The following is an 11,575-nucleotide window of genomic DNA, read 5'->3' as shown; positions in this document are numbered from 1 at the left end:
CCTCGAACTCAAAGCAATCCACGTGCCTCTGCCTCCCTAGTGCTGGAATTAAAGGCGTGTGCCACCCAAGCCTGGCCCCCCAGCCAGAATGTTATAGAGCTTGTAAGCCTAAAAGCCACAAATATCTGTGCCATGTTACAGCCACACGAATCAGGGTTTAGGGATACAGGGCTTTCCTAGGAACATTTCCCTATGTGGTCCTTCCTGTTCCCATTGGTTGGTTTATTCAGCTGTGGCGGAACAACTTGCCTAGCCTTCATGTCTCAACTTGCCAACCAGGGTCAGTTACCCATGTACATGGTCTCTCTCTGCCAAGTAGGATGTCAGTTACTCAGGAAGGTCTTGGAAATTTAAACTTTAGTTGACTCTTATTCAAAATGGAAGCTTTATTCATAATGGCAGTTTGGTTCCTTCTTTCAGGCTCACCATAGTCTGGTCTGAATCTCACCCTGCTCTAAGCCCCAGTGATACAATGGTCACTGGGGGATAGGATATCATTTCTCTACATGAGGTCCTTTGTCAACTTCCAGGGTTGTAAAGATTTCTCTAAACTGGGGCAGTGTAGTGGATGTACACATGTTTTTGTTTTGATCCCAAGTGTGGCATGGGGAAAAGACTTGTGAGAGAACAGGTGATGTTTATCCACTAAAAGATGAACCACTTCGTGCGGGGGCTTGGTTTTTGCCAGCTGAAACACATCTTAGTACAGACTCTGAGAGGAGATATATATGAGCTCAAAACAGGAGAGGTTTTTTTTTGGGGGGGGGTGCGTCTTGGTATTGTTTGGCTGTTCATCGCCCCACTTCGAGATGATCCTAGAGAGAACCTTGCCAGAGAACGCTTTGGGACTCCGGGTTCCAGCTGCTGTTCCAGTTTCCTGCAGCAACTTTGGTGGAATTGCTGGTCTGCTGAAATCCTGCCGACTACGCCAGGGAATCGCTCCCAGGAACTGAGTACAAAAAGCTCTACTTCTCCTGTTCCCATTAACCTCTTTTCTCTCCTATCCAGGGTAGGTGAGTTGGAAGGGAGGTATAAGCATTAAAGAACCTTAAATAAAGTAGGTTTGGAAAAGGTCGAAGCCTACAGGACAGGGTGGTGAAGGTGGCAGCACAGGACTTTAATCCCAGCACTTGGGCTGGAAAGATGGCTCAAAGGTTCAGAGCACTGGCTGCTCTTCAAAGGTCCTGAGTTCAATTCCCAGCAACCACATGGTGGCTCACAACCATCTATAATGAGATCTGGTACCTTCTTCTGGCATGCAGGTGTACATGCAGACAGAATACTGTATACATAATAAATATATAAATCTTTAAAGAAAAACACGTCTGTAATAAGATCTGGTCCCCTCTTCTGGCATGCTGGCTCACCTGCAGGCAGAGCATTGTATAAATAATAAACAAATAAATCTTAAAAAAAAAAAAACAAAAAAAAAACAATAATCCCAGCACTTGAGAGGCAGAGCAGGCAGATCTCTGAATGTGAGACCAACTTGGTCTACAGATCGAGTTTCAAGACACCAGGGTGACACAGAGAAGCCCTGTCGTGAACAAACAAACCAAACAAACAGAAAAGCTGTTTAGCTGAATGTCATGGCATTTACCTTTTATCTCAGCACTCAGGAGGCAGAGGCAGCTTGAGCTCTGTGAGTTCAAGGCCAGCCTGGTCTACATAGTAAATTCCAGACAGCCTTGGCTGTGAGACCCTGTCTCAATTTCTTTTTAAAGATACTTAGCTTTTCAATTGCTATTTTCATTATACATTAAAAGTAAATATTTAAATGTTTATTAACATGAGTTTTTCTTTTTCCATAGACGTGGCTAGCTGATTGGCTGCTGAAAAATAATCCCAACAAACCTAAACTGTGTCACTTTCCAGTACCAGAAGAGCCTTAGTGCACTCTGCAGAGTGAGTGGCGGATTGTTTTACTGTAAAAGCTGTGCATCTACTTTTTAAATGAAACTTTCTTTCTAATGGTTTAAGTGTATGTGTATTAAACTATTTTTTTTTACACTGAAAACCATGTATGTGTCTCTGTGTGAGTACAGGAGCCTGAGGCGGCTAGAGGCGTTGGGTTCCTTGGAGCTGCAGCTACAGCTGGGTTGTAAGTCACCTGACATGAGTGTTGGAAATCAAACTAGGTATGTGGGATTGATAGTAAATTCCAGAAGATTTCTCTACCCTAGCTAGATCCCAAATCATTGAGACAGAGACTTTTTAATTTTATAAAAGCTTTAAGGCACAATAACTGGGCAGGTCTCAACCCTCTAAGCTATTTTGCTATATCCCAGCTACACACCCCAAGTTTCTTGCCATAATTGCTCCTGCCTGGGCTGCTTCTGTCCCATCAGGCCAGCCCTCATGGCCACGTGCTCATGGTCCATCCTGTCCCATGGTGACCTCCTTCTCTCTGGCTTCCTCTCCTACTTCTCTCTCCTGCCTCACGGTCATCATCTGACCCCAAGCCTGGGACCCTAAGCCCCACCTACTTCCCCGCCTACTTTTCTTCTGCCCAGTTACAGGCCGTCAGCTACTTTATTTAACCAGTCAGAGAATATTGGCAAGCAAAGTTGACACATCACTTGGTGATGTGCTTATCTGTGTGGTTCTGCCACCGGGGCACTGAGCCGAAAATGTACACTGCTCTGCCGGAAGGCGCAAGTGTTGTAGGACTCTGGCAGAAGAGGGCGGAGCACAGATTCCCAAGTGATCCCAGAACAAAGTGTGTGTGTGTGTCACAAGATCTCTGTTCCAACTGGGGGTGTGGGAAAAGGAGATTTTATCTACAATAGTGTTACTGCTCTTTGGCTGGGCTGCGGGTACCAGCCTAGGTGGCAACAGGGAAGTCAAGGCTCCTAGGCTGAGTCAGGTGGCAATGAGGGCCAGGCCTGAGCCGTTCTGAAGTGACTGGTTGTCTGGCAGTTGAGTCTGAGGGTTCCGGCGATGAATTCTCCAGGGAGGAGGGAGGCCCTTCTTTTTTTCTTTTTTTCTTTTTTCTTTTCTTTTCTTTTTTTTTTTTGGGGGGGGGGGGTTTTCGAGACAGGGTTTCTCTGTGTAGCCTTGACTGTCCTGGACTCGCTTTGTAGACCAGGCTGGCATCGAACTCACAGCGATCCGCCTGCCTCTGCCTCCCGAGTGCTGGGATTAAAGGCGTGCGCCACCACACCCAGCTAGGGAGGCCCTTCTTTCCCCAGCGCTACAGCTCAGACAGAATAAACAGCCAGTCTCAGGCGTCCTTCGGAGAAGCAGATGGTGCTTGCCGGTTTTTTGGTTTTTTTTTTTTGTTGTTGTTTTTTTCAAGTGAAACAGGGACTTATAAACCTTGGGCAGAGGAGAGGGGCTTTGTGGATGAATGTATCTCATTGACTGGGACTTAGGATGCTGGCAACACTCTGTTTGCATGGGGAAAGATAACAGGTGACAAGTTCACATGACTGACCACCAGTAACCACTTTGGGGTTGTGTTACATGCTCCTGAGGCAGGCACGGAAACAGGAAACAGCTTTGTCCCACACCTTCCATTCTCAGGATGAGATTTTAAATCTCAAGCTTGAGATTTCTGGAGTTTGAACACGAACAATCTCACTAGTCCCATGCCAATTCCCCTGGAGGCATGGTCCGTGAGCCCCACAATCTGGGCTGCAATCAGACCTTGCAGGGCAGTAATTTAGCGTTTGAATACATAGCATCAGACCAACCTCCAACAACCTGGGTCTTCTGCAAGAGTATGTATGTTCTTTGCCACCAAGCCACTTTTCAGTCCTACTTTTTTAATTAATTAATTTTTTGGTTTTTCAAGACGGGGTTTCTCTCTGTAGTCCTGGTTGTCCTGGAACTCACTGTGTAGACCAGGCTGGCCTTGAACTCACAAAGATCTGCCTGATTTCTACCTCCCGAGTGCTGGGATTAAAGGCATGTGCCACTGCTCATGGATGACTTTAAACTCCAGATCTTTCTGTTTTTACTGACGAAGTGCTGGTATCACAGATGTGTGCCACATCTTCCTGTCTATCAGGTGCTGAGGAGCAAACCCAAGGCTTTGGATCAACTGAGCCAATCCCCAGATCCTATCTTTTTATTCTGAAAACATATTTAATTATATTTACTGAGTGTGTGTGCATGTGTGTGTAGAAGACCTTTATTTGCCTTTTTTTATTTGTTTGGTTTTTTGTTTTTTTTTTTTGAGACAGGATTTCTCTGTATAGCCCTGGTTATCCTGGACTCCTTCTATAGACCAGGCTGTCCTTGTACTCAGAGAAACCTGCTTGCCTCTGCCTCCTGATTGCTGTGATTAAAGGTGTGTGCCACCACTGTCCAGCTATACTCTTTTGTGGTCTTATTTTTATCCTAACAATTTTTAGTTATTACACAAGGTCATCTAAGAATACTACATGTTAATAATACTTAGTCTAGCCAGGCGGTGGTGGCGCACGCTGTTAATCCCAGCACTCAGGAGGCAGACACAGGCGGATCGCTGTGTTTTTGAGGCCAGCCTGGTCTACAGAGTGAGTCCAGGGGAGCCAAGGCTACCCAGAGAAACCCTGTCTTGAAAAACAAACAAGAGCCGGGCGTGGTGGCGCACGCCTTTAATCCCAGCACTCAGGAGGCAGAGGCAGGCAGATCGCTGTGAGTTCGAGGCCAGCCTGGTCTACAAAGTGAGTCCAGGATGGCCAAGGCTCCACAGAGAAACCCTGTCTCGAAAAACCAAAACAAACAAACAAACACAAACAAAACAACAAACAAACAAAAAATCAAAAGAAAAACAAACAAAACCAAAAAAAGTTGTGGGGTGGGGCGGCATGCTGTAGCTTGTGCCCATTGTTTTGGAGGCTGAGAAATGAGGGCTGTGAGTTTGAGGCCAGGCTGAACTACATAGTGTCTCAAAAAGGAAAACAAAATCAATTTAGTATTCCTTAGCCAGGAACTGCTTGCTAGCCATCAATGCCTGCTTCAGCATCCCTACTGAGAGCTCAGAGGAAAGATGTGGGATACCATACCTGGCCTTTTCTTCATTTTTAAATTTCTTCTTTTCTCCTTATTTTATCCTATTGCAGGGGGCCCAGGGCTTTGCGCATGGAGCCTAACACTTTCTATTTATGGGCTAAATCCTAGTTCTCTAGGTGTTTTAGACAGGGTCTCACTAACTTGTCCAGAGCAGCCTCGAACTGATGAACCTCCTACCACAGCCTGGATCAAAACATGGATCAGCTTGAACTGAACTTACCAAATATATTTTGAAAAGTTTGCACCCCCAAATACTGACCCTGCACTTACACAGTCAGCTCTCTGTAGGAACTACTTAGATTGTTGATTCAGACTTGGCCCAGGGCGCAGCACACTGTTTCTCTGACCTCAGTTGCTTTTTTTTTTTTTTTGTGGGGGGGGGTCCTCCTGTTGATTCCCTCGCCATTAGCAACATCTCCTGAGATGATTTTGATCTAGATCCTAACAATGCCTTTGAAAAGTTAGCGAGATCAGGGACTTTCAGGCCTACAGAAAAGCTGGCTTCTAAAATGGAGTCCAGTGGAAGTTTCAGATAGAGACTGCAAGTGAGTCAGCTTCTGACTTCACCAAAGTCAGTCCTGAGGAAAGCCCCTGCGAAGAAGGCTCCTTTCCTCCTGACTGCCTTGTTGATCATCCTGGAAAGGGAGGTAACCAAAGGAAGCCCAGTTCGCCTCCCCCCCAATACCCCTCCCCTGACCCCCTTCACAACCCCCCCCAGCCTCCCATCTCATCCAAATCAAAGGCTGAAGACTGTGCCGTGATTGATGCCTTTTGTCCCCAGATCAAACTGCTTTTTATAGCCCACCCCCTGCCACTGCCATCAGCTCCAGGGGGTCCTGTCCCTAGGCTTCCTGGGCAGCAGAGGCTGTGTGGTGGAGATCACCGAAGAGGAGGTTGGGAGAAGGAGGGGACAGCAGCTTACAGACAAATGGGTGGCTAATCCCACCACCAGCCCCATCACTAGAATCATACAAAATGCCACCCCACCCCACCCCACCCTCCCTGCCACTTGCCTCCTCATCATGTCAGGGCTGAAATGGGGAGCTGGTTCTCAAGAGTCTGGCTTGCTCAGGGCTGACTTCCTCACCTTGTATTTGCTTTCTCAAAGCAACCATGCTCAGTCAGCCTGAGTGCTGTCAACTCCCCGGAGATATGGGACAGCTTCATGACAGCAAATTGGGATGGTGATGTGAAGAGAGAGAACTCCTTAAGCTAATTTCTGAGACTTCCTCCAATCACTGTCAAGGTCCTCCTTTTCTACTTTGAGGCAGCTTTACTTAGATTACTTAGTGCTCTCAATTGCTTTACTAGAAGCTGATTACTTTTCAGCATAATCCTGAATGCAAAAGACTAAATTGTTTTATATGAATAAGCATCATGGGGCTAACAAGATGGCTGGGGTTGCCTGGCAGGGCACGGTGGGTGCTTACTGCCAATCCTAATGACCCAGCTTCCTCAAGTTCTGCCTGCAAATGTGCCTACATGCCAGAAGAGGGCATCAGATCACATTATAGATGGTTGTGAGCCTCCATGTGGTTTCTGGGAATTGAACTCAGGACCTTTGGAAGAACAGACAGTGCTCTTAACCTCTGAGCTATCACCCTGGCCCCTTGTTTTGTGTTAAGACAAGGTTTCTCTATGTGTAGCCTTGCCTATCCTGGGCTTGCTTTGTACACCAGGCTGGCCTCAAACTCACAGAGATCCGCCTGCCTCCCGAGTGCTGGGATTACAGGCGTGGGCCACTATGCCTGGATGACACAGGGTTTCTCTTGTAGTCCTGGCTGTCCTGGACTTGCTTTGTAGACCAATTGGTTTGTGTGTGTGCGTGCGTGTGTGCGCGCGCGTGTGCGTGCGTGTGCGTGCGTGCGTGTGTGCGTGTGCGTGCGTGCGTGCGTGTGTGTGTGTGTGTTGTGTGTGTGTGTGTGTGTGAACTATTGTTTTTGTTTTTAAACCACCCTTGAAAGGGTATAAGAGACCGGGCGTGGTGGCGCACACCTGTAATCCCAGCACTCGGGAGGCAGAGGCGGGCAGATCGCTGTGAGTTCGAGGCCAGCCTGGTCTACAAAGTGAGTCCAGGTCAGCCATGGCTACACAATAAACAAAACAAAACAAACAACAACAAAAACAAAACAAAACAGAAAAAAGAAAAGAAGAACAAAAAGAAAAAAGCCATGAAGGAAGAAATAACAGTTTGCCATTTGTATATCAAGCTCATATCTGTAAAAGTAAAAACAAGTCAAGCTAAAATAAGTTGGAATCTGGGGTCCTCTTAACAGCCACACTGTAATTGAGCTGAGGAACCCTGAAATTTCAGAAGTATACAGATTGCAGTTGGCTTAGTGTGCATCCAGCCTTTGGATGGGGGCGGAGTTCTACTGACTCCGCCCCGTCCAAAGGCCAGCACCAGCAAGGAGAAAGAACTCATTTCCAAAGCTTCTACCTCGGCATAGACTGCTTTAAGCTGGTCCTTGTCTAACCATTTTATGGCCCCTGAAGGTACTAACCACAGATATGCTAAAGACCCCCTTGAAATGGTCATACACTGGCAAGGGCCAGGAACCTGGTCAGGAGCTGATGAAGAGGCCATGGAGGTGTACTGCTTACTGGCTTGCTCTCCATGGTTTGCTTAGCCTCCCTCCCTCCCTCCGTCCCTCCCTCCCTTCCTTTTGTTGTTGTTGTTGCTTTCAGACAGGCTTTCCCTGTGTAGCCCTTGCTGTCCTGAACTCACTTTGTAGACCAGGCTGGCTTTGAACCTACAAGAGATCCACCTGCCTCTGCCTCCCAAGTGGTAGGATTAAAATTGTGCACAACCACGCCCAGCTACAGTTGGATCTTATGGAGGCATTTTCTCGATTGAAATTCCTCTTTTCAGATGACTCTAGCTTGTGTCAAGTTGACATAAATCTAGCCAGCACAAGTGGTCACTTCCTATGTGTAGAATCTTGGGATTAGAGGCTGAAAAGATGGCTCAGCAGTTAAAACACTGGCTGCTCTTGCAGAGAACCCATGTTTGGTTCCCAGCAAACTCACTGTCAGCTCACTACTGTCTATAATTCCAGCCTCATGAGATCCAATGCCCCTTTCTGGCCAACATGGGCACCAGCACCTATATGGTGCACAGACGTATATATGCAAAACTCCCATACACATAACATTTTGCAATGAAAGGAGGAGGCAGAGGTAGGTGACCTCTGTGAATTCCATGCCAGCCTGGTCTACAAAATGAGCCCAGGATAGCCAGGACTACAAGAGAAAACCTGTCTTGAAAAGCCAAATCAAAGCCGGGCGTGGTGGCGCACGCCTTTAATCCCAGCACTCGGGAGGCAGAGGCAGGTGGATCGACCTCAGTTCGAGGCCAGCCTGGTCTACAAAGGGAGTCCAGGCTAGCCAAGACTACACAGAGAAACCCTGTCTCAAAAAACCAAAAAAAAAAAAAAAAAAAAAAAAAAGCCAAATCAAACCAAAAACAAAACAAAAAACCAACACCACCACCACCCAAACCAGGCCTGGTGAACTGGATCGATGGGTGAAGTGTTTCTGCTCAAGCATTAGGGCTAGTTTGGACCCCCAGAACCCAACCATATAAAAGCCATGAAGGCCCATGGCCTTCATCATCATTTCTTTGGCAGATAGATATGACTCACATAAATTCCTTTGTTCTTTTTTAATTTGTTCGTTTGCATTGACAATTTTTCAAGCTTTGGCTTTGCTAATGCTCAAATATGTGAATCACGCATGCTGTTTAACTAATTTGTCATAAGGGTCCCAAAACAAAACAGACACTGGTCCCAGCTGTTCGTGTAAAACTTGCCAACTTTGAGGAATTAACGTCTGTCATGTCATTACATGTGTATAATACATACATACATGGAATAACATGATTACAAGAGAATATTTTTAAAAAGGTGACACAAGGGATTAACTGCATAGGAACAATTTGCTAAAAGCAACTTAGACTTTAAAATCATTCCTCTCAATTTCTTTCCCTAACACCTGTAGGAAGACATCAAACCAACAAGTTTTACTAAAAACCATAATTTTATATAAACAGCCTTAAGAGTCAAAACAATGGGTAGGCACTGCTAGACTTATTACGTGGTGCCAAGACTCTACCTCTGTGCTTCTGTTAGCTTTCTCTGGACTCTAACATGACCGGTAAAGCTGTACCATGGCTTAGCAGCAGACAGCAGAGAGGGGCCCTCTGCTGGATTTCAAGTGCATATTGATAGCTCCACTGCCTAGGATGAACTTCTACAAGAGACAACATGAATATTATCAATAGCTCCAACCTGCTATATAACCGAGGAGACATCAGAAACACCACTAGTGTGGCTGAACTTTTCCTCAAGAACATTGGATCTGGGGGAAAACCCAAAGTATCTTTTTTTAAAATCCTCCTATTGTGATTGCTACAGTCTCTCTCAGTTCTAACGAGGTAATGTTACTGCCAGATCTACATTACTATTCAACATCTACACTCTGCTCACATTCGTCAACCCCCTTAAGGTAGACCAGTAGTCTGGTCTGAACCTCAACCTCTACTAAGCCCCAATGATACCAGATGGCCACTGGAGGATGTTGTCAACTAAAAGAACTCCATGGACTCCCTTGCAGAATTCTTGAGAACTTTCTCTAGAGATGCCCCTGTGTCTGTCCACATATCCAATCCATTTTGCCCATATGTACAAGTGAATATACTTTTTTGTTTGTTTTTTGAGACAGGGTTTCTTTGTGTAGCCTTGGCTGTCCTGGACTCACTTTGTAGACCAGGCTGACCTTGAACTCACAGCAATCCACCTGCCTCTGCCTCCCAAGTGCTTGGATTAAAGGCATGTGCCACCACACTCAGCTATACTTTTAAAGAAGATATTTAACAATTTTTTGTTTGTTTTGGATTTTTTGGTTTTTTGGAAGACAGGGTTTCTCTGTGTAGTCTTAGCTGTCCTGGACTTGCTTTGTAGGCCAGGCTGGCCTTGAACTCACATCCAGCCACTTGCCTCTGCCTCCCAAGTGTAGGGATTAAAGGAGTGTGCCATCACACTCGGCTTTAACATTTTTTTCTCTCCTGTGAGGGATATTCTTGGTTGTCAACTTGACTATATATGTGTGAGGAATTTTTCTTTCTTTTTCCTTTTTTGGTATTTTTGAGGTAGCGATTCTCCATGTAATCCTGGCTGTCCTAGAACTTGCTCTGTAGACCAGGCTGGCCTCAAACTCAGAGATCCACCTGCCTCTGCTTCCCTAGTGTTGGGATTACCACCACCTGGAGATTGGTTTTAATTAAATCATTTGAAGTGGGAAGACCCATCTTGAATCTGGATCTTCAGAGGTGCTCTGGTTCTCCATTTACTTCTGTTAATCAGAGCCCTTCTTTGGTATTCCTATGTAGACTGAAGAGCAGCGAGACATGGACTGGACAACTGCTGCTTTCTCATACTTGCCATCGGGAGCCAGCCACTGTGGGACTGTAGCCATTCTACCAAATTTCCACATATATATTCTATCGTTCATTCCATCACTTGGCTCCTCTAGAGAACCCTGCCTAATACACCCTATCTTGTGTGCTCTTATGGATTCTGGTCAGGCTTTCCCTTACCATAATTTACTCCTCAGCCTTGATGTAAGAAGAATTATATACAGCATGGGGAAACACACTCTTAGCCTCCACCCAGCCCTGTCCTTCAAACTCTGGAGATTATACAGTCAGTCTGAGGATACAAATGAGCAGCAAGGAAAGCTCTGGCAGGGATGGCGAACTGGAGCGTGCCAGGGACCTAAAAGACCTTAATGAAGCTCCCCACCATCACCACCATGCTGGCTCTGGATTAACCCATCATCTCCCAGGAAGAGTTTTCCCGGATGCTTTGCTTTCCAGAGGCACCTTGTGTAAATCTATGAAATTGACCAACTGAGTTTGACCATGACTGGCTTTGTTTTGCAAAACAAATTTGGTAAAGCAGGCCTCATGCTGACTGAGTGGTGTCATCCAGTCCTTCAAGGGGGCGGGGGGCACAAAAGGAAGGAAGTGAACCTTCAGTTTCCTGCTCTGTTAAATGACAGCCTGTCCTACTGATTCTGACCCTTATGCCCAGGGCAAAGGATTTTATTGCTCTCTCTGTGTGTGTATGTATGAGAGAGAGAGAGGGAGAGTGTGTGTGAGTGTGTGTGTGTGTGTGTGTGTGTGTGTGTGAGAGAGAGAGAGACAGAAAGACAGAGAGATGGAGAGAGACAGAGAACAGTAATAGACTACTGTCTCCTGCTTTCCCTCTGTGCTCACCTACACCTCACACCTGTTTGACCAAGGTTCATTGGAAAAGCCTATTCTCTATTGATTCTCTGTTGTCAACAGTCAGAAGATCAAAACCCTTCTGTTTGTACCCACACACCTGTCGTGACTTTACCTTCCCACTAAGAAATACAGATTTGTTTAAAAACAAAAGCCCGGCGCACGCCTTTAATCCCAGCACTCGGGAGGCAGAGGCAGGCGGATCGCTGTGAGTTCGAGGCCAGCCTGGTCTACAAAGTGAGTCCAGGATGGTCACACTACACAGAGAAACCCTGTCTTAAAAAACCA

General features: G+C 46.2%; 1 protein-coding gene across 1 annotated transcript in view; it reads left to right on the top strand.

Annotated features, from left to right (window-relative positions):
- The window catches only part of Nme5 (NME/NM23 family member 5), a 14,890-nt gene extending 12,864 nt beyond the window's left edge, over positions 1-2,026 (top strand). Inside the window, exon 5 of the mRNA XM_051163558.1 lies at positions 1,812-2,026. Within this exon, the coding sequence (XP_051019515.1) occupies positions 1,812-1,892 (81 nt within the window). The 3' untranslated portion in view covers positions 1,893-2,026. The remainder of the gene's footprint in view (positions 1-1,811) is intronic.
- The last annotated feature ends 9,549 nt before the right edge of the window (positions 2,027-11,575 follow it).

Source organism: Acomys russatus, chromosome 20 (assembly GCF_903995435.1).
Source record: "Acomys russatus chromosome 20, mAcoRus1.1, whole genome shotgun sequence".
Classification (NCBI taxonomy): domain Eukaryota; kingdom Metazoa; phylum Chordata; class Mammalia; order Rodentia; family Muridae; genus Acomys; species Acomys russatus.
The sequence above is the reverse complement of the archived record's forward strand: the minus strand, read 5'-3'. Positions and strand labels throughout refer to the sequence as shown.